The following is a 22,636-nucleotide window of genomic DNA, read 5'->3' on the forward strand; positions in this document are numbered from 1 at the left end:
TTTAAAAAAAAAAAAAAAAAAGATTATACAGTCGGTCCCCAACTTACAATGGCTACACTTAAGTTTTTTGACTTTACCAAGGTGGGAAATTGTTGCAATTTTGAAGTAATGTACAGTATTCAGTAAACTACAGGAGATATTCAACACTTTATTACAAAATAGACTTTGTGTTAAATGATTTTGGCCAACTGCAGGCTACTGTAAGTGTTCTGAGCACTTCTAAGGTGGAACAGGCTAAGCTATGATGTTCGGTAGATTAGGTATATTAAATGCACCTTCGACTTAACAATATTTTCAACTTACAAGGAAATAATCATCATATGAATAATCGAGACATAACCCCATCTTAAGTTGAGGCACACCTGTATAGAATTCTGAACTGTATGCTAGATGATTCCATCAAAACCCAGGAGACAGAATGTGCATGCACACGCATGCATGTGCAAGCTCTTGTAGGAAGAAGGGCAGAAGTCAGACTTTCTGCCGAGTTTATTCTTATTTAGAGAAAGGTCTCAGATATGTGAATGAAGTATAAATTCAACTATATTTAAAATTTTAAAGTTGCATGCTAATAACACTGAAATAAGATATTGGACACTAAATTTACAACAGGCAAAAATTATTTAATTAAGCAAATAATGAGGAAAGCAAAAAAATCAGAAAACAACAGGAAAATTAACTAAATGGCAAATAACATTACACTTCAGTGATCACAATAAACAGGTTAAATTCACCTATTAAAAGATTTCCCAGATTTTACTAAAAAAACAAAACAAAACAAAAAAAACCCCAGCAATGTGCTGCTTACAAGCCACCCACCTAAAATTAAATGACGGAGAAAATGGATGTTAAATTCAAAACAAAAAGCACTAAACTGAATACCAAAAATATTTTACATTGACATCTTATTTATTGATATTTAAAATATTCATTGATATTTTAAACTGCACTCATGAGCCTTTTTAAACTAAGCAACAACCAAAACTTATAAAAGAAGCCTTAAGACAAACAGGAAAACATGAGAACCAGAATCATTTAATGTACTTTTCTTAGAAACAGGCAGATAGTGCAGACCAAAAAAGAGGAGGGGGAGGGAGAGGCCAAGAAAGAAAAACAATGATTTGAATAATCTACAAGCCCAATTTAATAAATTATATAAAACTTTATACCAAATCAATAATATGCATTCCCAAATGTCAATAAACATTTAGCATGGTCCCTTCCCTGCCCCCTTCCAAAATCATTCTAAAGTTCATCTGGAAAAATAAATGTGCAAAAAAGCAGAAGTTTTTGAATAAGGAAGAACATATATAAGGCTGTTAGTACTGATGCGATGGTCATCGATGGAACGGTCCAGGCCTGCGCTGTCCAGCACGGTAGCAGCAGGCCACACGTGGCTCTGAGCACCTGGAGTGTGGCTGCTCTGGATACAGACATGTTGGAAGCACAAAATACACACCAAATTCCTAAGACTTAGTATGAAAAATACTGTGAAATATCTCATTAATGTTTTTTATGTCCATTACATGCTGAAATTATAATCTGTTAAACTATTATGAAAATTGGGCCAGCCCAGTGGCGCGTGTTTTTTATGTCCATTACATGCTGAAATTATAATCTGTTAAACTATTATGAAAATTGGGCCGGCCCGGTGGCGCGCTGGAGAGTGCACCGCTTGGGAGTGCGGCAGTGCTCCCGCCAAGGGTTCGGGTCAGTAAAAAAGACAAAAAGGAAAAAAAAAACTATTATGAAAATTAATTTCACCTTTTTCTTTGGACTTTTTTGTCGTGGCTCCTAGAAAATTTTAAATTACCTATAAGGCTCACATTATATTCCTATTGGACAGTGCTGATCTAGAAACAGACCCAAATTTTCTATTTTCTGTTCGTATCCTTTATGACATTTTCCAATGGAGACTTAGTTTTCTTTTTTTTACAGCATTGTAAACTAAAAATGTTCATCCTTTGGCCTAGATGCTACAAATTTCTCCCGGCTTTATGTGACTTAGATTTTAATTTTTCATATGAGCAAAATCATTGATCTCTCCTATAATGTTATGTTTTCCACTGTAAGTTCCAAAACTTTTCTATGGCCTGATCATTTAACCACTGTGGCATTTATGTGGGGATATGAACCGAGGCAAGATGAACCCACGTTGCTTTAGAGGAGTGATGGGGAAGTCTCAGCTCAGCTCCACCCACTCTCTAAGTCACCAGCTTCTACCTCTGGGCTCAGTCATCTCATCTGCGAGGATGTCCTTGCCTTGCTGGGTTGTCACGAGCATAGCGCCTGACACAGTAAGCACTCCGTAACTTTAGCTACTAATCTCGTTTTATCCTCTTAAGCCTGCGATGGTTAGAAAGTGACATCAGTTCTCATGTGACAGATGTCGATGCCTACAGGTGGCATAACTGAAGCTGTACAAGGTGTAACAGTCAATGCAGAATCAGCCTCTACGGTGACACCTAGGACCAGAGGTGAAGCATCAACACAAATGCCCTAAGTGAAAACGGGCTGGAAGCTCCAGCCTCCTGTGTCCAGGATTCCACCTCTCTTCCCCTCATCTCGGGCAGGTTACCAAATCCCTCTCCAGCACTGGCTTCTCCCAGGAGTTTCCAGGTCACACTAAGACATCCCCTGGATGGCCCACAGGTAATTCAGAGGTGTTTCAAATATACTTGCCCAGAGGGCCAACTTCTGCAATGGTGGAATGAGGACCTCCAAAACTCTGCTCCTCCATAAGAGCAACAAAATTTCTGGCAAAATTGTCAACGTTTTCAGAACCCTGGAAATTAATCAAAGGCCCCCAACAATCTAAGAAGCACCTATTCAAAGAGAATGTTTACCAACCTCCAACTCTCTTCTCCTATATTGCAAACCATGTTTAATGGAGCCATCCTTGAAGCACCCGAGACCCATAGCAGCCCATCTCCCCCATCTCCACGCCTCCTTGCCAAATCCCATGAGTTTTATCTGAGGATCCAGACTCAGGAAACCCTTTTGTCAGGACCACGCCGGCCTCAGGCTCTGCTGCTCCACCCCACTCCATCCTGCCCGCATCAGAATCTGTTAAAACCCCTCAATGGCTCCCTAGAGATAAAAGCCAAATCTGTGCCAGGTTTTGTGAGCTCTCTCTCCAAACCAGTTGGAAGGCTCCCATAGACCCCTCCACACTCCAGCAATGCTGAGTTGTACAGGAAAAGCTTAGTGTCACATGCCTTGGCCAAAGTCACACCTAATAACCACTAGGGCTTAGAACTAACAGCAGCTAAGACTGCAGGAGAGCTCGTGGTGGGCCACGCTCTGTATAAGCAGGGGACGTTTCTGATTTAATTGTCTTATGAGGCTGGTATATCTGATCTTACTGATGAGGAAAACTGGCTTTTAACCACTTGTTAACCACATAGGTTGGAACCAGGGCCTGAGGGGAATATAGGCCTCCTGAACAGTGACTGCCCCGGCTCAGGCTCAAGAGAAGCTACAGCCTTTGGGCAGAGCCAACTGGAAGGATAACAGGCCTGCTTGGTGGGACTGGGAGAAGCTCCAGGAGAGGCGTTGCCCGCATCAGAATCTGTTAAAACCCCTCAATGGCTCCCTAGAGATAAAAGCCAAATCTGTACCAGGTTTTGTGAGCTCTCTCTCCAAACCAGTTGGAAGGCTCCCATAGACCCCTCCACACTCCAGCAATGCTGAGTTGTACAGGAAAAGCTTAGTGTCACATGCCTTGGCCAAAGTCACACCTAATAACCACTAGGGCTTAGAACTAACAGCAGCTAAGACTGCAGGAGAGCTCGTGGTGGGCCACGCTCTGTATAAGCAGGGGACGTTTCTGATTTAATTGTCTTATGAGGCTGGTATATCCGATCTTACTGATGAGGAAAACTGGCTTTTAACCACCTGTTAACCACATAGGTTGGAACCAGGGCCTGAGGGGAATATAGGCCTCCTGAACAGTGACTGCCCCGGCTCAGGCTCAGGAGAAGCTACAGCCTTTGGGCAGAGCCAACTGGAAGGATAACAGGCCTGCTTGGTGAGACTGGGAGAAGCTCCAGGAGAGGCGTTGTGCGGTAGGGAGGATACCTTCAGCCTGAAGGACCCTCAAGTTGTCTCGGCTCTCTATAGAGACTGGTGCAAATGCCCAACACCCTGGTTGGCGGAGGCCCACAGCAAGGGTGGCCTAGGTGCAACCTAGGGAGACAGGGAAGGGGCTGGGGGTGGGGGAGGGTGGCAGGTCAGCCCCAGGGGTCTGAACCTGCCTTTAAGAGGAGAGGCCTTAGGGCCGGCCCGTGGCTCACTTGGGAGAGTGTGGTGCTGATAACACCAAGGCCACAGGTTCAGATCCCTATATAGGGGTGGCAGGTTAGGTCCCTTGGAAAAGCATGGCGCTGACAACACCAAGTCAAGGGTTAAGATCCCCTTACCGGTCATCTTTAAAAAAATAAAAAAAAGAGAGAGAGAGAGAAGACTTAGAGATACTTAGTATCTGCTCTCATCACTTACATGCATTTATTTTTACATCATTGTTATCACTACAGTAAGATTGAATAACTTCATAGATTAAGAATGAGGCTGGCCAGTTAGCCCAGGTGGTTAGAGCGTGGTGCTGATAACATCAAGGTCCGGGGTTTGATCCCTGTACCAGCTGCCAAAAAAAAAAAACCAGAACGCACAACTGGTTTTGGGAATCGGTGCTTTGAACTTAAGTCTGACTATTTAGACACTCAATGGGGGAGTCAGAAGAAGCTTGGCTGCCACCTGCTGGGGCAAGAAGAACAGAAGAGGCCAGATAGAAATTTCTGGGCAAACTGTCTTCAAAGAAAGTGGGTCTCCTTTAGACGTGGTCGCATGGGGCACATGGTGGGACCTCCAGCCCGCCACACTCACAACCACCCTCTTCACTCCTCATCCCCCCACCTTTTTCACCACTGGAAAAAAAACGGACTCAAAGCTAAAGTTTATACAATTCAGGATTTATATAAGTTTAAGTTACTTAAGTTACTTATTTTTAAATTGCACAATGCTGAAGCCAGTCTAAAAAGGAATCAAACACACCACTACAAGGTAATTCAATGAGGTTTTTTTTTTAAAAAAAAACAAATTTGTACAGCAAAAAATCCCCAGATCACAGTCTATACCACAGAGCCACTCTGTCCAGTACGCAGGAAGCCACGGAAGCCCCAGCGAAGAGGAGCCCAGATCAGCAGCTGCACTCTGCAGAATTCATTCCTACTTACAGATGACATGTGGTGTGGAAAATTCTTGAGTTCCCTTTGTTCTCCAGTGTATCTTGTACAAAATATTACATTTTTTAAACATGTATTTACAAAGTTTGCACAAATAGAAAATGGTCACAAATTACAACCAGGCTTGGCAGGGTGACATTTCCCTTCCCACTGACCAAAGCCAGAGGCGTGACAATCACTTCATATTTACATCTGTATTAAAAAAAAGTCTGTGTTCCTAGAGACCTAGATGAAGTTTATAAAAACCGGTTAAATGTCCCCAGTTCATGTATGTAAGCTGTACAGGTAACTGATACCAACTGGTTCGTGTCTTGCTCCCTAAAGAAAGACGTGGAAGTAAAAGAACCCTCTCAAGCAAGCAACACACTTCCCTTGGCCTGTCTCTGCTACAGTTTGGTTTTTGGTGGAGGAGGAGATGGGAAGGAAGAAACAGAGAATGGAACAGAGAGGGAGTAGGACACCCTGGTTGAGAGTGTTTTTCAATTTTTTTTTTTAAACAGCTTGTGACCAGGTTATGCTCGCTGGCTTGTTAAACACCATGCTATGGCTTTGACAAGAACCCACAACTCCATACTTTTTTCTGAAACAAATCATCTTCTCAATAGGACTAGAGAATGGGGGAAAAAAGGACTTTCTGGAGAGGACACCGTTTGTGGTTCTGATGTTATATCTTTGCCTTGAGTGCCAAGCCCAATTTCAACAGTGCAAAAAAGACTCAAGAAGTGGCGGTGGGGGCCGGGGTCAAAGGCTTGCGTAGTAGCTGTCCACCCACTGAGCGAGGCCTCGCTCCACCAGTGACCGGTTTATCAACACCACCTAGAAGGAAAAGTTCCCTTGAGAGCTCTGCCCATGGCACCTTGGCCACCTCTCTAGCCACCATGGGTTCCCCTTCCCAGGTCCCAGGTCCCCAGTACTGGCAGCAGGTGTACAAGAATAATGGGGTGAGAGGAGGATGACCCACTTTTTGGCCAACAGGGGCATTTACTTAAATGTTCTGTTGGCCACTTTGGCATGAGGATAGGCTTTTTAATAGAATGAAGAGATCTAAGCTTTAATACCATAAGATGGAAGATGGGAAAACCCAATGGACAGAAGGTCCTAGCAGGTCTAGGGCAGGGTTTCTCCACCTTGGCACTACTGATATTTTGGGAGATAATTCTTTGTTGTGGGGGCTGTCCTGGGCATCCCTGGCCTCTACCCACTAGATGACACTAGCATCACCATACCCTCAATTGTGGTACCCAACCTGTCCCCTGTGAGGCACTGGTCTATTAGCTCTGATTAGTTCGAGAGGAAACAGTGCCAGAACCAGCTCCAAATCAACTCATTCCTGCTGGCCGGCAACTTAGAAAGCAAAGAAGGGCGGGCCTTACTTCATCTCCAACCACACTCCACAGCTGAATCAGAGGAAGGCCAGCTGGACTGTAACTTGTCACCTGAAGAATGAGAAAAGCACATTTTAAAGCTACTCCATGCAACTCTTCTTAAACACCGTGCTTTGCCCCTGAAGAATGAGAAAAGCACATTTTAAAGCTACTCCATGCAACTCTTCTTAAACACCGTGCTTTGCCCAACCCAGGGCCTGAGCCACAGGAAGGAGGGACATAAAGGTCAGTTCCCAAGAAGCCCAGACACTAATTACGCCAGGAGGAGGCTCCTCAGACGGACGCCGGCCAGCCTGCCCCGCCGCCACCACGCACCTGAGCAAGCAGTGCTGTGTTCCCCGTCATCTCGCGCATCGCTGCATCCGCCTCAGGTGAGAAGTGCTCGTCATCTTTAGGGGGATAAAGAAAAGCCGCATTTACACTCAGAGACAAGGAGGTACCTTGTCACTTAGGCAACTTTCAGAGGGATCCCATGTAGAATGCTTCAGAGGCTGCACAGAACTTGAGAGCTGCCTTTGGGAGGGACGCCCACGCGATTCTAAGTGCACCAAATCAGGGCCTTGCTGCACGTTACCCACTGAGGACAGAGGCCAAGGGACGGAAACTGCCTAAATGGAAACAGCACCACCACCTATCTGGGTGCCGACTGTGCTGAGCCCAGTGTATGTATTCTTCCACCAAACCAGTAACACCCTGGGGAAGACAAGGGTCATCCCCATTTACAGGAGAGGATGAGGGAAAGGCTGATTGCCAAAGGTCAGCCGGTGCCCAGAGCAGCCCAGGTGGAGTCCAGATCCAGGCAGCCGGTGGCACAGCCCAATGTGGGTAGCCACTCTATAGCAGGCAGGCAGGCACTGAGGCCACACCCTGCTTTGCTGGGTTATAAAAGTTATGCAGAACACACCCAAGGCAAGAGGTGGGAGGATGGGAGATGCAGCTGCTTACAAAGGGGGTCTGGGCAAGCCTTATTAGGAGGGAGCGTTTCAGCTGGGCCTGGAAGAGACTGTCGAGATGGACAGAAATGGAGAGGAAGATTGGGCAAGAGCAATAACGGAAAAGAGAATGAAGACCTCAGCCCAGTGTTCTACCCAACATGACTCTAGCTCCAATGTAGCATTTCTAATGCATATAATCGCTGTAGACAAGCAAGAACAAGATCAGAAGGGGCAAACCTGCGGAGGGAAGGGGATGGACAGAACAGACTCTTACCTACGAATATAAAATTCCTAGCCATAAACAGCTGCTATTTGACCACCTTCTACACATCAGTTCCTGAGTTTATGTACTTCTCACAGCCACCCTGAAATTAGGTACCATCCCCATTTTCCAGAGGAGAAAATCAAGGCTAAGTAATTTGCAAGACCGCACTGCCAGGCCTCTTCTCTCTAGCTATGCTTTCACAGTCTAAGACACTAGACAGGGGGAGCATTAGCACAGTCCCCACAGTGCCCAAGGAGCTGTGACCCGGCTGAGCAATGCCACTGGCCTCAGTGCCCACCTTCAACCACAGGGCTAAGACTCTGGGTCCAAACTGTGTTCTGGAAGGTTCCTTTCTTGGCAGACTCTCAATGCTGAAGGTCTAGGCAAAGCCTAGAGCAGAGGACTTCAAAGGATGGCCCAGGGATGTACAGTGTCAGCACCACCTGGTAGCTTGTTAGAATGCAAGCCCTCCGGTCTCAGGCCAGACCTAGTTAATCAGAAACTCTGACAGGGGCAGCAACCCATGTTTGCATAAGCTCTCCAGGTGAGAACCGGTGCTCTAAGAGAGGAAGACCTACTCTCAACAACTGCCCACCCCCCAGGCCCCGCCTGTTACCTGACAGGGGCATCACGCTGTCCAGAAGCACTTCTGCTCCCTGGAATGGCAAGGTCACGAAGTCAGACCTGGAAAGTCAAGAAAGGAACAAAGGATTGAAGCCTGACCCCACTCCAAGCTGATATTTACCTTTTGCTTAGCATAGTAACTCCACCGAAGTGAGGACACATGTGAGGTGGCAGCAGGCCAAGGCTCACAGCACACCTGAATACAGGCAGCCAGCCCTGCCACAAGCCTGACCTCAGACGGACTGCCTGTGTCAAATTCCCAAGAAGCCCGCTTTACTTGTTTCTTTTTCTTTTTTGGGGGGTGGGGGAAGCTGGCCAGTACAAGGATCGAACCATGGACTTTGCTGTTAACAGCACTGTGCTCTAACCAACTGAGAAACTGGCCAGCCCTACCCACTTCGCTTTTGAGGTATGATACGTGGTGGGAATTCTTCCCTAAGACAGGCCTCTAGCTCAGTTTGGCAAGTAATTGAGTCTGTTTATATCAGACTCTGCTAAACACAGGAGGCCACTGGAGGGAAGAATTTTATCCACACCCCAGGCTCAGCAGAATTGAGCCAGCTGTGCAGAGACCACACATCCCATAACAATTAGGGCATGTGCCTGGCTGAGGAGCCTCCACTCACCTGATTTGCCGGAGCATGTCTACCTTCACCCTCTTATATCCACCGTAGTCCACATAGCGAATCTCAACTTCGTTGGTCTCCTCGTAGGAGGCAACCACTTGGGCTCGCCACCAGGCCCCATCCACCCCGGGGGCAGCGCAGATGACTGTTACTGCAGGACAGGAAGGAGTGTGTGGACACGCCTGGCCCAGGGCAGGGCACCAAAGGCCACCCTGGACACTGCTACCCACCTCCCCACATGACTTCTCAGAGGCCTGTGCCTCTGTGGCACAGGGGACAGGAACAGCAACGAGTCCCCAGCAGAGCCTCCCAGAGCCCAAGACTAGCCAAGGGAAGAACACAGACATGAGAAATTAAGCCTAGTATGTGTGCTGTCCCCAAGCTATCTAGACCAAAAAGCAATTGATATAGATCCATTACTATGAAACTTACTGAGGCCTGAGATGGACACAGATTAACTGGAATAAACCAAACAAAATACAACACTCAGGGAATGGAGCCAGGGACTGCCTTACATTCTTGAGGGAAAGCACCTGCAAAAAATCAAGAACCTCCAAAGTCAGCAGATCTCAGTGGCCTGGTATCTAGGGTCTGCTCTAGCTCACAATCAGATCAAAGACTTAGCCAAAAGGGGACCTAGGCCTAAGCTCCACCACTTCTAGCCTCTGCCTCAGGAAGGTGTGACAGTGCCTGGGCACCCAACAAGGCCGTGCTCCAAGGGGTTACCAATCTCCCACCCCTGGGGCAGCAGAGCAGATGAAACTAGGGGGTAAGGTTTGCCAGCAGCACCCCAGCAGCTGCCGCAAGCCAGCTGGGATGAAAACCTGTGACACAGGGTTGACACACTGGGGTCCTGACCCTTAGAGAGGCCCAGGTGCAGTCACCTCTTGGACTCATTCAGTCTTTACTATTGGATTGAGGCAACTTTAAAGAATCTGACAAAAACAAAATCCTTATTCCTCCAAAAGATAAGACCACACAAAACACTACAGATAAGTTCAAAGGCTTTTTCTGATGCCTTGAAGCCCACCGGGGGGCCTAGGTTAGGAGTCCCTGATGGGGATGGATGGAGAGATGTTCTGACATTTGATCCCCAAAGGTAAGTACAACAAAGGCAATAGTGACAAAGAACGGGCTCAAGAGTCCGCTCAGATGCCACTTGGGCAAGTCACTTGATTTCACAGGCTCAGTTTTCTCATCTGTCAAACGGAGATGACCTAACCCACTGCACAGGGTTGCTGGGCTCAGGGATCTTTTGAGGTAACCAGCATATGCATCACCAAGTGCTTTATGTGCAACACATACAGTATCCAACCCTAATTCCCAGAACAAGTGCGTATCACCCCACTTAACAGATAATATGTGGCAGAGCTGGGATCTGAATCCCTGTGTCAAAAATCCACTCCAATCCCATCACTTCATCAGCCAATGAAAACATCAGCTTTGACTGGCCAGGAAACTCAGCCCATTGTGACTCTATGACAATAGCAAGAACTCAGGGATGCTGTTCCCATCAAGGACCCCAGAACACTCTCCTCCTGGTCAAGACTGAGGGCTTCTCCAGCTGGCCTGGCCAGAAGCCCAGGCTCCCCCTCTCACCCCCTAGGGCAGCACTTACTTTCCACCGGGGTGGGCAAGGTGGGGATTCCAGGTTGAGAGTAGCAGAGATACATCTGCTGGTCCAGGCTGCGCAGCGCATGGAAGGTAGGGTGCGTGTGCTGCTGCACAAACAGGTGCCCGGCGTTGACCTGGTTGACCACGATGACCTCCACAGTGATGCCATCGGGCAGCATGAGCTATAGGGGGAAGGGGCAGTGGGCACTGCACGATCCTTCGTGTGTGTGGAATGAGCCCCAAGGCCCATGAAAAGGGCATAGCAACACCAAACAACATGACACGCAGAGAGCAGAGGTTCAAGAACTACTTTAACCATGCAATGTGTTCCACACCACTGTGGCCATTGTCCTGCAATACCATGAACAGCCTTTAGGGGCAGCCTTGCCCCCGGGCCAGGCAGGAAGGCTCCCAGAAGATAATGGGCACCCAAGAGCCAACTGTGGATATAGAGCTGGGCCTGTGCAGGGTCCATCTGCCAAAGCCTCCCTCCCTCCCACCTCTCTTGATGAGTCTATAAGACCTGGGAGGGCAAACACACGAATGAGGCACCCAAGAATAAGAGGAGGCAGGCCCTAGGGCCCTCAGCCAGCTCCTCTGGACTTGCAGTGGCCCCTGGAGCTCACGGTTTGACAGCGTCTACTCTCCCTTCCTAACAGCTAGCACTGGCCTCAAGTAAGGCCCACCGTCAAGGTCCACAGGAATCTGTGTCCTATTTGCTCCTCTTCCTCCTTCCCTTCCATCCCCTAAGTCCTGCTCTTCTCCACATGTCCCAGATATCCCCCAACTCGTTTCCACTTTGGGATTTGACATGTAGGTTTGCTCATTGGCCAAACCCTATGTTAAAGGCCCTAGAAGAGGCTATAATGGTCTCTAAAGACTTGTCCTTAGACACTGGTTTTCCCAATGCCAAGTTACAGGCAACATCAGGGCTGTGGACACAGCAGGGCGTCTATACTACCTTCTACGCAGGTGGTCACAGGGGACGAGCTTCTGGCTTAGAGTCCCGGCCTCCACGTCCCCCCACCCCCAGGACTGCTAGTCCAGAGGCATCTGAGACCCCCTCTCCAGTCCCACGGAGCCAAACAGAGTACAAGAGTACAAGGGAAGGAAATCATCCATACACACCACTCAATTATCTGACAAGAGAGTGGGTCTAGGGTCAAGCCTCCTGGGAAAAAATTCTGTAAAGTGGGGTTCAGCCTACTCCCAGATATCCACAGGAAAGGAAAGAAACATCCCATCCTTTTCCCACAGTACAAGGGTCTTCGACAGGGGGAAGATACAGAACTGAAGTGCCTACCTCCCCACTGTCCCCCCCCCAAAAAAAAATCCAGGGCAAGGGCAGCAATTTTCTCACAGTACATTCAGCCCATCTGTATGAAATGCAGAAAGTCTTTGGCCCACAAAACTGCAATTCTCCTCCCAGAGAGATAAGGCCTGACCAGGGCCAGAGACATGCTGCAGGACATGAGTGACAGGCCCCAAGAGACCCTGCAGCCACCAGCACACAGGGGCCCTTGAAATGCCAGCTTCTCCTCCTGCCAAACTCCTGGGGCCACCTCCAAAGAGCCACTGGGCTTCCTGGGTCTGATGGGGAGCATTCGTTCTTCTTTCTAATCTAGGCACCTCCTGGCGAGAGGGAAAGGGAAGGAGATCCTTCAACAGGGCCACTACTAGGCCTGGCGCACTAGGAAAAAGGAACAGAGTGACCTATCACAAGCCCCGTCCAAACTCACGATGGTGGGTCCCACCCAGGCCTCAGTGTTGAGCAGTGACCCTGGACACAGCACCAGCTTTAAGGAGCCCCACACCATCTGGACACACCCAGTCTCCTGGCTGAACTATAACCCGCTCTAGGCAAATGCCTATAGAACACAAAAGGTACAGAGCCCGGGGAGAGTAGTTCTCCCACATGGGGACCGGGGGGCCTCTGGCTTCTTTTCAGCACTTCACCCCACCCCTTGTCCCCAGAGAACACAGGCAAGTAGCAGAACTGACCAGTGGAGGCCAGAGGTGAGAGGGCACAGGCACGAATGTGCTCTCGGCCCTTCTTAGCCCACAGTCTGGGGAGTCGCTTGTTTAGGGTGGGCTGGGGGGTGGGGGCGCGAGAAGTCCTGATCACTGGGAGCATACTCACCCAGGATGTCATTGGTAGAGAAGGCAGCGCCAGCGAAGGCAACGGGGGAGCATAGATATTGGTGAGGTTCAGTTCCTTAAACTTCTTCCCAATCAAGTTCAGTGCTTTGTCTACATGATGCTGAGAGCCTAAATGGGGGTGGGGCAGGACACACAATCACTGTGCGTACGAGGAAAGTCACAGCAAAAACAAACTCGCCCATAAACCCTGCTCTACGGGACTTTCCCCAGAGTGCAAGTGCATCTTTAAGGTGCCAAAATGCTAAGCTTTGCTTTAGGAAGAGTGGCATCTAGCCCCATTCACCTCTCAAATGATACCTCTGCCACTGTGATCCATGCTCTGAACACAACAGGAAGCTGGCAGATGGGAAAGGCCCAGCTCTCACCAACCAGAGAGGAGTCCGACACAGGGCACTATGAACCCAGGACCCCAGACCCTGCCCATGCCGCTCCCGGCCAGAGATCTCATGGGGAGGCACCTGAGTCTCCTTCAAGTGCCTGAGCTGGGGAAAAATGCTGAAGGAAGACACGGAGTGCTCCCTTCCCCTGGGATGAGAACAGCATCTTCCATTCAGAGACTTAGATTCCAAAAGGATAGCAATTGGGACGCAAACACTTCAACTTACTTATATTTCTTATATACCTAAGAAAATTAACCCTAGGGCAGCAGCTGCCACTGACCTTCTATGTGGCAGATCTGGACGTTCTGGGTGTAAGGCAGGGTGGAGATGTAGATCTTGGCACCAGATGTTTGCTTCAGAAAACTCACATACCGCCCCTGCTTGCCAATCAGCCGACCGACCAAGTGCTTCCAGAGAGAGCAAGAGATGAGAAGGTTAACAGGAAACCAATTACCTACACTCCCAAAGACCTACTTTTGTTTTATGTAAGGTCCAGCTCACATGTATCAACTGTTAACATGTCAGCATTTATTTGCCAGGACTAATCTAAGCACTTACACTTACTCATGGTACCTGTGAAACAGATAACTATCACCAGTTTACAGATGAGGACACAAGCCCAGAGAGGCTAAGGAACTCACCCAAGGTCACACAGCTGCTAAGCAGTTGAATGAGGGAGTCTGGCTTCAGGACCCAGCAGTTCCCATTTCATGCCAGACAGCATGGCCCAGACCCAGAAGGCTACAAAGGCAGCATCTTCTCCTCCAAAACCCACACTATGAAACAGTTCACCAGCGTAAGGGTCAACTTTGATTCCCTGGACCCCTCTCCTTCAAGTCTATTCAGATCTAAAGATAAAGGGGCTGGACTTGAACAGGAAGGCCTAAGAACCCGTGGGCTCCTGCTGCCCAGTGACAGCAGGCTGGGGCCTCCAGAGCACGAGGAATGCAGCAGTTCCCAGTGAGCCAGAGTTCAAGGTAGACCAAAGCAGCCAAACTTAGCCATGATGTAAGACAAGCTCCGAAACAATCCCAAATGCCCCGCCTCAGTAGAGCTACTAGGGAAACAGTCCCTCCTCATCTAGAGCTAGCCTCGTTGTGCCCTTTGTAACCACTGAAGGAAAAGAGGACACAACTGCCAACAGGGTCACCTGGGGAGGAAGCCACCAAGGGAGCCAGCAACCTGGGGTCAAAAAAACTGTCCTGACCCCGAGTTCACACAGAACCAAGTCTCTACCTCAGCATGGGCCCAAGGCCCTGGGGGAATGCAGCAGTTCCCAGTGAGCCAGAGTTCAAGGTAGACCAAAGCAGCCAAACTTAGCCACGATGTAAGACAAGCTCCGAAACAATCCCAAATGCCCCGCCTCAGTAGAGCTACTAGGGAAACAGTCCCTCCTCATCCAGAGCTAGCCTCGTTGTGCCCTTTGTAACCACTGAAGGAAAAGAGGACACAACTGCCAACAGGGTCACTTGGGGAGGAAGCCACCAAGGGAGCCAGCAACCTGGGGTCAAAACAACTGTCCTGACCCCGAGTTCACACAGAACCAAGTCTCTACCTCAGCATGGGCCCAAGGCCCTGGGGGAATGCAGTCTGCCAACTATCTCTCAGCCCCAGAGACAAACATAAAGACCAAGCTAATAAGTTGTAAGTTAGAACTGCAAAAGCTAGAAACCACTGCAGCATGCTGGAACTGGAGACCGGCGAAGGAAACTGACACTCACACAATGAATAATGCAGTTAAAATTACATTTTCAAAACATAACAGGAAAATTAAGTTGTTAAATATTCAAAAGTATTAATTAAAGCAACATAATCTCAGTTTTGTTTAAAAACCACAGGGTGCAGGACAAGAAGGAAATAAAAGTCTTCATAGTCACACTCAGGGGTAGGATTAGAGCTGAGTTTTATTTTCTTCGTACATTTCTGTATTTCAAGTTCTCTAAAATATGGATTTCTGCTTTGTTCAACTATAAAATACACTTTACGTTGCAGAGCTTAAGTGGAGCAGAGTGAGGGGGTTCTGGCTGCCTCATGTCCTCAATCTGCTTTTTTTGCTAGCATTTCCAACAGATGCGAGCCCCAGTGCACACAAGAAGAGCCCCAGGGGAGATAAGCCGGCCTGGGAGTTTGTGTACAAGATTAAAATGCTCCTGAAGGCAGCTGGAGGAATTCCATTTTGCGGGAAGCTCTCTGAACCTTGGCAAAGTGTGGTGTTCCCTTTCCCTCAGCCTTTGGCTCACTCGGGCACTTTCTGGTTTCCTGACCCTCCCCCTACCCCCTCCCTCTAAGTCTGATGGCCCCAGGCCCAAGGGAACTCAGCCTGCGGGGATGCTGCTGCCCTTACCTTTGGCACCTCAATTTCCCAGATGATGAGGTCGACCTTCTTAGGGTTGGAGCCCGCCTGGGCATTTTGGAAACCGTCACTCTTCCTGAGGCCACAACAGCTATCCACTGAATCCATGCTGTTCCCATCGGAACCTGCAGGGGAGGCAGCAGCACGCGCGCGCGCACACTCACAGACCCTGGCTCAGAGCAGCCAACAACGCGGAACTTCCCAAACTCACATTCCCAAACTTACTTTCCCACCCCACACCCCCTCCTCAGGCCTGGCAGGTGACTGTCAACTCACAGTCTACAAGGACAACTCAGAACAACCCCAATGAGAGGAGGGCTGGGGGTGCCGATACACTTAATTTTAGCCTGTCACTTATAGCCCCGCTTGCTTAACTGGCAGCTGCACCCAGCCACAGCTGCTGGTACAGACACAAGTGGTGAACTGGGAAGAAGCAGACTCCATGCCCAGGGAAGGAGAGGCCACAGGGTGGGGGAAGGGACAGCAGCACAGACCCCAGGAGCTGGACAGACTATTCACACCTGTCTTGACACCCTTCCAACTATCCCAGCCCCTCAGGCAAAGGGTCTGCAGTCCCAAGGCCCCAGGCCTCAGCTCACAGGTGGTGGCCTTCAGCCAAGCTGGGCTAGACATAGTCCTCACTAGCCTGAGGGCCGTGTTCTTATCCTTGATCAGGGTCCTGCTCTATCTCTGCCAGATGTGGATACAGAAGGAGGGACTCCTTCCCCTCTGCTGAGGCTGAACTTATGCAACTCTGAACACTCTTCTGGGCTCAAATACCCTCTAGTCAAGACTGAGCTAAGGCTCATTCCCCAGGTCAGAGTGGGAAGCAGGACTCTGAAACTGACTCAGGCTGTTCCTCTTGCTCAAGAGCGCACCAAAAGGGCCATCCCAGAAAAAGAGGAGTCCGGACCAGCTCAAGAGCAGTGGCTCAGGCCTAAATATGGACGACTCAATCACCAGAAATGGATCACTCCTGAGAGTCTACTAATCAGGTTATTTTCCACATGGTTTCTCCAAGCCCTGGGCATAAACCTTTGCCAAGCAATCTGTGCACTGCCTGGATGTGGAGGACTAAGGCTTAAAGAGATTCTGCTCCCAGCTAAGAAAGAGTCACCTTCAAAGTGATCCCCTTCCTCAACACCAGGGGTTCAGAATAAGCTTCACATGCAGAAAGCACCCCTTCGAGAGGAGGCTACTTGGCTGGCCTTCCAGAAGCAGACCAGGTTGATGAGGGGTAGGAGGCGGCTCCACTCAGATACAGCTCCCGCCTCTGTCCGAGAGAACAGGACCAGCCAATACTTGCTCCCCTAGAACCACACTAGGACTCCAGGCTACATTCACAGATCAGATTCCAGCTCTCCCAGCCGGGGGTCTCTGGACCCCTCTCAGCTTCAGCTTCCCCACATGCAAAGCAGCGCTGATGGGAGAGGGCACGTGGGGCATAGCCTGGTGCTTGGCACCCACTGGGTGCTCAACAGATGTTATGACCAGGCTTCCCCCTGCCATGCCTACACCTGGCTCAATTACAGCCTTCTCTTCCGAGAAGCCTAAACTCAGAAGCCCTCAACACATCCATCTAGAGCTGGCATGACAAGGCTGAAGGGGCTGGTTAATTAAGCTGAGGGGCAGTGGGCAAAGGGAAACACCTTTATTCTTTAAAAACATTTCACCCATTTTAAGATCAATTTGGGATTTTTTTTTAAACATTTCAACACCCCTGACATTGGGATGCATCTTACAGTAATTGGCCTCCTATAACATGATCAACAGTATTTTTTTCTTTTAAAAGTACATCAATCCTCAGCGTCTTCATCAACAGCATCTTGAAGGTGACAAAATATAGTGTGGGGTACACACCAGATGCAGCTGAAAGCAGACAAATTCCCCAGAAAGATGCCCAACCTTCCCAGAGATGGAAATGACAGGGAGCAGCTCCAGGACAGGCCAAGTCAGAGAGGCACTGGGGGAATTTGTGGCATCTCTCCATGAGATATGTGAAAATACCCCGGGGGAGCCGCAAAAGCAGGGTCAGGAGCTGCTGACCTGTAAGTTAGTGGTCTGAACTGTCTACGCTGGGGTCAGCACTCGAAAAACCCAGTGGACACTTCATTACCAAAGTGCCCCTCTTTCCCGGGGGTGGAACTGCAGCTGCACAGAAAGAGAATGGCTGAGGCTCTCTGCGAAGGGACAGGAGACAGCGACAACTCAGGAAAGCTCGAGCCCCCACAAGTACTCAAAGCTGTGGCCATTCTTTGGGCACTTACCCTGTAAGAGCTTCTGGAGAAGGAAAGCAGGTGAAGACATGGGAACAAGCACATGATTAAAAGGAAATAAACCATTAGGAAAACTCACACCCATACTTGGCACTCGAGGGAACTAAAGCTAAGGAGTCCTCTCCATTTAAAAAACAAAACCATTATGAGGTTAGTGTTTAAAAAAAGAGGCACCGAGGTTCATCAGTGACCCCAACTTTGAGCCGGCTCCTTCTCCAGGTCTGGGGACGGTCACTGGATGACAAGCCAAGTCACAGCTCACATGGCCTTGGGGTTTTGGGGAAACCTAACTTCTCAGCTACCCACCAGCTCTACACTGTGCTCGGCTCTCGGCAAAGCTGAAGAGCACCATTCCTTTGCTGCAGAAGTAGCAGCAGGAGAGGTGACCAGTAGCCTTTCCCTAATAAAGGGAGGAGCCAAGTCACAGCTCACATGGCCTTGGGGTTTTGGGGAAACCTAACTTCTCAGCTACCCACTAGCTCTACACTGTGCTCGGCTCTCTGCAAAGCTGAAGAGCACCATTCCTTTGCTGCAGAAGTAGCAGCAGGAGAGGTGACCAGTAGCCTTTCCCTAATAAAGGGAGACTCCCCCCTGTTCCTTTAAGGGAATACCCAAGACCCTCCTACCTCCCGAATGATCTGCTTCTGCATCCATGGTCCATCCATCCTCAGCCCCCAAATCTGACAACTCCCCCTTCAGCACCCCATTGCTGAAGGGCACAGTACTTTCTGGCAGTGGTGGGGTGATGGCCTTGTCCCTGGGGCTTGAGCTGGTCTCTGTGCAAGAGTCTTCAATCCCTGAAGTGCTGAGGGAATCTGAGCACTGTCCCAAGGAAGCCACTGAAGAGACACCTTGGCTGTTGTCTGACATGCAGGTGACACAGGTGGCATCTTCTCCCAGGATGCTTGCCTCATCCAGCGACTCTCCGAGGGTGGCGGGTGGTGGTGGGCAGGAGGCCAGGGAGATATGGTGTGCGGAGTTCTTTGGTTTGCTGTCCTTGGTGGGGCTGGACAGAGGGCTGTTCAGGCAGCTCACATAGGTCTTTGGTGGCAGGTCCTCTGCTGGCAGGCTTGGCGAGGACAGGGCAGTGTCTATCGGGCTGGCAGCTGCCTCTACCTTGGCTGGAGCAGGCTCCATGGCATCTGGCCCCAGGACAGTTTTCTGGCTGACCGGGACACAGCTCTCCTCCTTCTGACCTTGCAGCTGACCAGCCGAGGCCTGATACATTGGACCTGAAATCTTGCCCACCATAGTGGCCAGCACCTCTTCGGTTGCTTCCAAGATCACTTGGGAGATTATCTGGAAGGCAGCTTGCTCAATCTTCTCATTTCTATCCAAGGTCTCCTCTTTGCCCAGCTCCCCTGAGGGATATCTGTCCCAGGCTTTGCCATCTGTGACCTGGGGCGCCAGTGTCTCGTCACCCTTAGCCACTTGTGTATGAGCCGACTCGATGAAGCTGCTTAGCAACTTGCCTGCTATGTACTCTTCCTTCTGCGTGGGCCCAGCTACCTGGGCCGGGCTACTCTCCCCATCCTCTCCCCCTCCTCCCAAGGGCGCCAGGCTGGGGGCCTTGCTGCTCTCCAACACCGAGACATGCTCCTGGGACAGCCGACCTTCTTCGAGCACGTTTTCCCCCAACACAGCGTCGCCAGTCCCTTCGGCCCCATCTGTCTCTCTTGCCTTCTCCCCAGGACTGTGCTTCTCTGCAGGGGACGCAGACTGGCCTGTTCGGCCGCTCCCTGGTGTCCTGCTGAACATGGACTCTCGCTTACATGCCTCCACTGCTTCGTGGGGGAACAACACACCCTTGGGAGATGGAACAGGGCCCTGTAGAGAAATAGATTTGGCTTCATCACCCATCAGGGCTAGCTCCAGCTTTGTGCTATCATCTTTGGGCATTCCTGGTAGAGGTCTTGTATCTGTAGTGTTTGGAAGGTTACCCGAGGACTCTGATCTGCGATGGGCGGGGTGTGTCCTCGGCAAGGCAGGGGGCTGGGCAGAAGGCTTGCTCGCAGTGGACAGTTCCTTTTCTGGCAGCTGTGTGACACTGGGGGGCGTGGACACTATGCTGGGACTGGCATCTTCCATGGGGAGTGGTTTCTCACTGGCAGGGTCGGCCCTCAGCTCCACAGCATCAGCCTCCACCTGCTTGTCATGGCTGCTGACAGGCTCTTTCTTACGAGAGAAAAACCACCACCAGCCGAGGAGCACCAGCACTCCAGGCAGCGCCAAAGGGAAGAATGAGCGGAATTGGATTGCCATCCTGGAGGCTTGAAGGAACTATACCTGAGGAGGGCGGGAGCCAGGGAGAAGGGATGTTACAAGAGGCAGGTAAGAGGACACTGACGATCACACAAGTGGACAGCATAAGGCCACACTGTTTGCTCTGCCCTTCCCTGCCCTCAAAAGGAGCAGACCTCTTTGACGGGCACCCCAGTCATGCCCACTGGGTGATCCACTGGAGGTGAGTGGGAGGGAAGGGACACCTCCCTCCCTGCTCCCAATTCATGCACACTCCATCCAAACAAACCCAAATCCCTCCCTTCATCACTTCACAATGCCACATTCTCCCTGTGTTCCTTCAAGGGGCTGGTTGTTTGGTGTGGTTTCCCAGAACATCTTCATCTATTCAGGTGGCATTTGGAGCATTTTTAAACACCTGTGGAATCCGTGTGTACACATGTCCCTCAGAGGTACCCACAAAACCATGACCAGTAGTTTGTTACACAGCAACAGACAGCCAGAACGAAAGGTGAATGAGACTTCAAAAGGACAGGGGGGTGCTCCCAGGTGAGGGACCAGCAGTACAAACACAGCAGCATGAAGATCCAGGTCAGGCTTGGAGAATTCCAGTCATTTAGTGGGGTTGAGAAGGGTGTCCTAGGGCCCCCCACAGAGTCTGGACTCTATCCTGGAGACAACAGAGTACCAGCACAGGTTTGCGAGGTGAACATACCAAACTGTGTTTCCAGAGGGCTATTCCGGGAACAGGATGGAGTATATCCAGCAAAAGGAACCTAGAGACTTAAATGGGTTAGGTCCAAGCAAGGAGAAATGATGAGGGCCTAGAAGGCAGCAAGCATGTAAAGGAGACAGGAAGCTTAATTTCCTTCTTCTGTGAGACAGGGACACATCTCTTAAGTGGTGGTTGGTATAAGCATTAGCTGAGATATATATGTTAAGTGCTTTGCAAAGCAGGGTTAACTCTCATTAGAGGTATGTGATGAACTTATTCTAGAATATTTGTATTCAGCACCTCCCAAGCCAGCAAATTTTAAATGTCTGCAAAAATTATACTTCTTAAAACTGAAACTCCTCCAACTGACATGGTGAATCACACAATTTGGGTTTGTGTTTTACAGCACAAACAACAAATGTAAATGCTTTAACAACTGTTACTGGTTTGATGGACTTAGGTTAATGTTCTCTGGCAACACCAGAGCATCAGTAGTTTTAACAGTTCCCTAGGTGGTTCTAATGTTCTGCTGAGGCTGGGCCCACTGCTCCAGGATGTTGCTTCTCAAAGTGCAGGCCATGGGCCAGATGCACTGAGCATCCTCTGGGAACCTGTTAGAAATGCAGTATCTCAGCCCCACCTCAGATCGAATCAGAGCTGCATTTTAACAAGACCCCCAGGGGATTCATAAACACATGACAGTTTCTGAAGGAATGCTAGGGGGTGTGTTCTGCCCCCAAAGTGAGGGAGGAGGCAGAAGTGGTGGTGAGGAGGCCATCTCCACAAAGTCCCTCCATCTTTAAAGATAAACCTCCTTGCTAATGTGTGAAAACGAAGCAATGACACTGGAAAGGACAAAGCAGGGCTAAGCTTTTGTTTCAGCTCAGAAGACTTTGTATCAATCGCTCCAGGTAGAAAGCTTCAATGATGCTACCTTGTAGCTGCAGGTTAAGCATGTAACCTTGTTCAATGCTTTCCCTGGTATCACCTAATCCTCAATCACCTGGTCTGGAATGTATTACTATCTTTAAGGTTAAAATAACTCAAAGTCATATGGCCAAGTGATGTGAACGCAGGTTCTATTCCACATTAAATCTGGAACCCGGTAGTCTGTGAATCTGAGGAAGAGGCACTGCATGAGCCGACAAAAGGGGAAGTTTGTACTACTTTTCTGGAAGCTTTAGTAATATGAGGGTACTTCAAAAAGTTCATGGGAATATTCATACCTTTTTTTTTTTTGGTGGCTGGCCAGTATGGGGATCCAAACCCATGACCTTGGGGTTATAAGGCTGCACTCTAACCAAGTGAGCTAACTGGCCAGCCCTATATCATCTTTCAATTTTATTTTTCCATGAAGTTTTTGAAGTACCCTTGTAGCACTTAAAATCTTATGACCATACCCAATGACCCAGAAATCCCACACCTGGAATGTTTAAATTTCTCACTCACACACACACTCACCCTCTGCACAGGCAGAGGTCTATATAAGAATGCCCACTACAGGGCCGGCCCCATGGTGCACTCGGGAGAGTGCGGCGCTTGAGAGCGCAGCGGGCTCGAATCCTATATAGGGATGGCCGGTGCGCTCACTGGCTGAGCGTGGTGCGGGCGACACCAAGCCAAGGGTTACGATCCCCTTACCGGTCACAAAAAAGACAAAAAAAAAAAAAAAAAGAATGCCCACTACAGCATCATCTGAAACAAAATTGGGATTAACCTTTTAAGGGGAATCACTGCTAAATATACTGTGGAATCCATGGACACACCAGTGTCACAGAAAAAGGTTGATCTCATGTACTGACATGGAAAAAAGCACGAT

The 22,636-nt window shown here is 49.4% G+C and overlaps 1 protein-coding gene across 2 annotated transcripts in view; it reads right to left on the bottom strand.

The window, feature by feature from the left end:
* Positions 1-4,949: 4,949 nt before the first annotated feature.
* Positions 4,950-22,636, bottom strand: part of AKAP1 (A kinase (PRKA) anchor protein 1) — a 29,701-nt gene continuing 12,014 nt past the window's right edge. The window contains exons 2-11 of one of the 2 annotated variants that reach the window (XM_008594518.1): positions 18,488-20,147; positions 15,577-15,710; positions 13,513-13,639; positions 12,833-12,960; positions 10,697-10,874; positions 9,079-9,229; positions 8,445-8,512; positions 6,944-7,017; positions 6,617-6,679; positions 4,950-6,059 (exon numbers count right to left, since the gene is read on the bottom strand). In XM_008594518.1, coding sequence (XP_008592740.1) covers positions 5,985-6,059; positions 6,617-6,679; positions 6,944-7,017; positions 8,445-8,512; positions 9,079-9,229; positions 10,697-10,874; positions 12,833-12,960; positions 13,513-13,639; positions 15,577-15,710; positions 18,488-20,123 — 2,634 coding nt within the window. In that variant the 5' untranslated portion in view covers positions 20,124-20,147 and the 3' untranslated portion in view covers positions 4,950-5,984. Of the gene's footprint in view, positions 6,060-6,616; positions 6,680-6,943; positions 7,018-8,444; positions 8,513-9,078; positions 9,230-10,696; positions 10,875-12,832; positions 12,961-13,512; positions 13,640-15,576; positions 15,711-18,487; positions 20,356-22,636 lie in introns of those variants that run through there. The other variant, XM_008594517.1, reaches the window with a different exon arrangement.

This window comes from Galeopterus variegatus, unplaced genomic scaffold (genome assembly GCF_000696425.1).
Source record: "Galeopterus variegatus unplaced genomic scaffold, G_variegatus-3.0.2 Scaffold10941, whole genome shotgun sequence".
NCBI lineage: Eukaryota > Metazoa > Chordata > Mammalia > Dermoptera > Cynocephalidae > Galeopterus > Galeopterus variegatus.